Source organism: Triticum urartu, chromosome 5 (genome assembly GCF_003073215.2).
Source record: "Triticum urartu cultivar G1812 chromosome 5, Tu2.1, whole genome shotgun sequence".
Taxonomy (NCBI): domain Eukaryota; kingdom Viridiplantae; phylum Streptophyta; class Magnoliopsida; order Poales; family Poaceae; genus Triticum; species Triticum urartu.
Genome location: NC_053026.1, coordinates 374,683,329 through 374,688,333, shown reverse-complemented (window position 1 = coordinate 374,688,333; position 5,005 = coordinate 374,683,329). Strand labels below are relative to the sequence as shown.

Genomic DNA, 5,005 nt, shown 5'->3' with positions numbered 1-5,005 from the left:
CCTACCGACACCACATTCCTGGTGGAATACACCTCCTTGTGTGTAAATTATTTGGATTCGTTTTTTGAACTTTTTGCGACCTCGACAATGACCTCTGGCCCACAGTCACTCTTTGCATTTCGTGGAAGCTTTGGGATTCACGTAATGCTCGAATTTTGTGAAATCTCACCCTTGCTAGCAATGTAATCGTTAGGAACATTATTTCAGCTTTTACTCTCTGGTTGGGTAGGTTTAGAGCACCTCTTCGGAAGGATGCCGCCATGTCATGGCGGTTGTACCTCTCCTCCTGCACCGATGCACCTCTGTAAACCTGGTCACTCATGGCCCTTTTTGAGTAACAGTTTTGCTAAGTCTCAGTCGATTTTGTTAGGTCTCAGTCGTTGCTATATTCTTTTGATCTTGCATGGAGATTCATGTAAATTTTTTCTTTTTAGTTTTTCCATTCTTCTTCTTATATACTATGTCACTTGACTAAGACTTAGTTAAATCTCAGTGGACGGAGGCCTAGCCACACCCTTTGAGTAATGCATTCAAGAGAGGACCCTCTCCACCCGTGATTGTTAAAAGAAAAACTTCTTCCAACTTTATTATCAGATAATTGTTAAAATAATGCACCATAATTTGTAAGGAGAAAATCAATAGGGTCCTCAAGCCAATCTGACCAGCCATAGTGATTTAGGTCTTAATTTTGCACCCTCTCCGTTTTTTATTACTCTGCATAAACCGTTGTCCAACAATTTCTCTATTAGTATATACTCTGTGACGTAACTGTCATATTCCAACATACCTATTTATGGTAATGGTTTCATATCTCATAATTTACATATTAATAGTGTTGGTCAAAGGCTTCTCATAATCAGGACTAATATGCATATATATCATCATAATGCGCCCTGCCAAAGTGTCGGTTCAGTTTTTTTTTCTTTATGTATGTCTATCTACTATTTTTTTTAAAGAGAGAAATAGATGGATCACATGCTGTTGCATTGGAGGTCCTTAGATTTCTATCTGGAGAGGCGGATTGGAAATGATTCCTTGTTACCCTAGTTGATGATGAGTAGTTGAGTTTGCACATATATGTGAAAAGACAAGCAGGAGAAAGGGCCTGGTGTCTAGGAGCCGATCGAGGAAAAGATCAGAAACGCCCTCCCATCAGTCACTGCGGGGGGACATGACAAGTCGCCCATGAGGGAAAGCACAAAAGAGAAGCATCCGAGAGATTGACGAGTCGCCGATCGGGGAAAGAAACCACAGTGGTAAAAACTCTTTTCTGCGCCAAAATAAACCCAGTAAGATAGAAATGGCACCCCCTCTCTCCCTCCAGCTCTTTTGTAGTACTCGATCTTGACGCATGCACGGGACACCATGAAACAGTGGTAGGGCTTTAGACGCAGATAAAGACCAGACGACAAATACATGAAGTGACCATGACACAGTACACTACCACATCTCGGTCGATCGGCATGACTCTGACCGTACGTACTACGACACTTCTTCCATGAGACAGACACACAGACATACAGTTGTAGTTAATTAAGCTTGCACTAGGGCAGTAACACCTCGCCATGCAAGCACTCTGGACGTACTAATGATGATGCACTTGGGAAGCAATGCGAAACTAAACCTAGAAGCTACGTACCATAATGGACTAGTACTAACTAAAGACATCGTGCAGGCAACAAAGCTAACAACGAAGAAGGAGGAGTTGTCTAGAGCAAGACCATGTCGCTGCCATCGCCGGCGTTGCCGTTCTCGTCGTACAGATGCAGGTCGCCGTCGTCGTGCTCGTCGTCCTCGTCCTCATCCTCGTCGACGGTCACGGACTCAATGATGTGCGGCGCGTGGCCGCCTCCGAAGGAGCGGACGTGGTCCTTGAGGGAGCGCTTGTGCTTGAAGTCGGAGCCGCAGACGCAGAACCACAGCTTGCCGCAGTTCTTCTCGTGGGTGCGCCAGTCGCCGCGCACGGCGAACCGCTTGCCGCACCGGCGGCACGCGTAGGGCCGCGCGCCGTGCTTACGGCGGTAGTGCGTCTGCAGCGTGCGGAAGTCCTTGAGCGGCCGCGCCCGCGGGTGGTCAATGTTGTTCCGGCACCCCTCCGCGCAGCAGTAGCACGGCAGCCGCATCAGCGACGGCGGCGGCGCAGCCGTGCCCACCGTCACCGCCCCCCGCAGCGACTCCGACCCCTTGCGGTACTGCGACCCGTGCCCCCACATATGCATCTGCAGGGAAGAGCCAGAAGCTCAAGCTCAACACATGTACTTTGAACACATACTCCACACGTTGATCCGCACCAGGAGTGCATTAAATGTTGTACGTACGACAAAGATCATCGTGTTACCTGCATGTTGTTGAAGCGGTTGAAGCTCTTGTTGCAGACTGCGCAGGAGAACTGGGTGGAGCCGACGAGGATCTCGGCGGCGGAGGGGATCCAGTACTGGCTGGGCACCTGGTTCCCGCCCGCCGTGGCGGCCGAGGGCGGCGCGACTGGCGCGGCGAAGCTCCCGCCGCAGGGAGCCAGATTGGCACCGCACGGAGACGGAGGGGCGATGGAGAGTGACACGCTCACGTTAGGGTCCTGCTCGTGGAACAAGAAGCTGCCGCTGCCGCCGCCGCCGCCTCCAACGCCACAGCCATGGTAGACATGGCTTGGGTTGAACCAGGGCGAAGACGCGGTGGAGTGCGCGGCAGTGGCCACGGAGTGGGAGGAGCACGCCGAGGAGGAGGCCGCTGCGTCGTGGTGGTGGCCGGGCGGCCAGAGGGAGAGGAGGAGCATGGACTGGTCGTCATCCTCGGTGGCGCCGCCATGGCCACCACTGGCCATCTTGGTCGGGGGGGCAGGGGCGGTGTGGTACGGGTGGGGGTGGGGGTGCATGGCTCTGTAGCTGTGCATGGCTCTCTTTCTCTCCCGGCGTGTGGAAGTTTGAGTTGAGTAGGCTGGATTGGAAGCGAGGGGAGCAACAAGCGTTGGAGAGGAAGAGAGGTGTGCTGCCTAGAAAGAAAGAAAGCTATGACTAGCTGCGCCTGAGGCTAGCTAGCTCGTCTGATTGCTGGTCTGTGGGTGGGGGAGGAGGCGGCCGGCCGGGCGCTATATATAGCTGGAGAGAGACAGGGGGCTCGGCTAAGTATAGTGAATGATTGGTCGTAGCGACTAGTAGGGGGGGGTATACACTTGCACGTGCAACATAGGTACCCTACGTATATTACCCTTAACACACATGCATGTCGTTGATTAAGGGACTCGAATGTAGGAACTTCTTATGAATTTTGGAGGATTTTTATCCTTCAACATTATTAGGGTAATCGACGGTGTAACATCGCGTGCTCACAAAATACCACTGTATATACAGATTTTTTTTTTATGTTATGCCACTGACCCACTACCACAGTAACATACTCCCTCCGTTCCTTAATATAGGGTGTATAGTTTTTGGCACGAAAATTAAAGAACACACGTGGAGGGAAAATTACACAAGTTTTAGGCGAGATTACACCTGACTAATTGGCATGAGAAAATAAAGGAGCTTTCCTAATATAAGAAAATGTAATCAAATCCCTAAAAACATTAACCAGACGAGTGGTGCAATGTAATACACCTTATATTTTGGATTTTTAAAAAAAATCTATACACCTTAATTAAGTATCCGAGTATTCCTAGTTAGTGTATTTTTCTTCCCTGCCAAAACAAATGCTCCATCCGATCTAAATTAATTGACGCTACTTTAATACAACTCTCCACTAAAATTGTATCGAAGGGAATAGTTAGTTTTTTACTTTTGTTTTTGCAGTAGCATGTTTCAAATACACAAATTTGACAGTGGCATCAAAATTCCCTATAAAGTCTCTTTAGATCGTAGGATTAGGATTTGACTTGTTAACTTGCCTATGAATGTATCTCCGTGGTCCAAATTCGATACAAATTTGGTTATGATAATCTCCTTTTGATTGATAACTATCAATCTTTCATGCGTCCTCTCTTTGTCTATCTGTCTATTTCTTTGTCCCCTCAACAGCTGCGCGTCCTGGCAAAAATATTTATCATGAACTATCAGAACACAAAACTTAAGAAATCTTCTATTTTGAGAACCTTTATGAATCCATACCATGGCATCTTTTGTTCTCGTGTTTTCTTTTCGAGGAAGACATCAAGTTTCACTAGAATGCAGTTTTTTAGATTCTTTATTACTGCATATTTGAGTAGTTTTGATACAAAAAGACCGATAAAGAATTGAACTTCCAAAATTCTGATACACACGTTAAGTTTGAAACTTAATGATTGCGACATTTTTTTCGAAGCAATTTTGCCATGCTGTTACTTCAGCCGAAATACTATTAAGATGTACGCTGCAAGGTGCTAAGAGTAGTGCTTAATAAAATAAACCGAGTTTTTGAAGCACCAATGCTTATCTCTACAGGATGTTCTTAATTAAGCGTCTACTGCCTACAAATAAGCATCGTGTTCGTGCATTGTACAAGGCCTAAGAAGCACTGATGCTTAAGAAAAAGCTGGTTTATTTCTCTATAAGCATTTCCCTAAGCATCTTGCATTGTACAAGGTCTAAGAAGGGTAAGGAAAAACCAGAAGCTAGGGACAAAGGAGAAGAAATGCAGAAGTGATTTTTGTTCAAGCCCAAAGAATCTCTATCTTGCTTGCTTTTTGTAGCGAGTAGACTGGACAACCAGCAAGCCATGCATGTGCATATATGTATGTACATGATCAGGATGTGGACGTATCCGGTCGTGTATACATGTCTCCTACTACTCATAGAGAGGGAGGGGGGTGGTACGGTGCTGTTGCTACGGTTTTTGCAGGGGGCAGAGCGTTGGATGTATTAGGGCAGGGAGGGGACAAGGGACCGGCATAGGCACTAGGCGACCTCCCTCCCTCCCTCCATGGAGCGGGATTGGGACCATGCATGCATGTAGCTAGTGCTGCGTTGCCCAGGGCCTAGCCTGCGTACGCATGCATAGGGTGGCGCGACTCTCGAGGACGTACACCCCGGCCGCA

General features: G+C 47.7%; 1 protein-coding gene across 1 annotated transcript; it reads right to left on the bottom strand.

The window, feature by feature from the left end:
• Positions 1-1,358: 1,358 nt before the first annotated feature.
• On the bottom strand, positions 1,359-3,056 carry LOC125556032 (zinc finger protein WIP6-like). Its single transcript, XM_048718833.1, has 2 exons — positions 2,339-3,056; positions 1,359-2,219 (listed from the first exon to the last, which is right to left on the bottom strand). Exons 1-2 carry the CDS (start codon positions 2,888-2,890, stop codon positions 1,710-1,712), a joined length of 1,062 nt encoding a protein of 353 aa, XP_048574790.1. The 5' UTR covers positions 2,891-3,056; the 3' UTR covers positions 1,359-1,709.
• Positions 3,057-5,005: the final 1,949 nt, after the last annotated feature.

Bases quoted from the DNA above. Each gene is read 5' to 3' on its own strand.
- LOC125556032 (XM_048718833.1), bottom strand. From the start codon at position 2,890: ATGCACAGCTACAGAGCCATGCACCCCCACCCCCACCCGTACCACACC. The intron at 2,220-2,338 runs GTAACACGATGA...TCTTCCCTGCAG, and splicing joins ACCGCTTCAACAACATGCAG to ATGCATATGTGGGGGCACGG.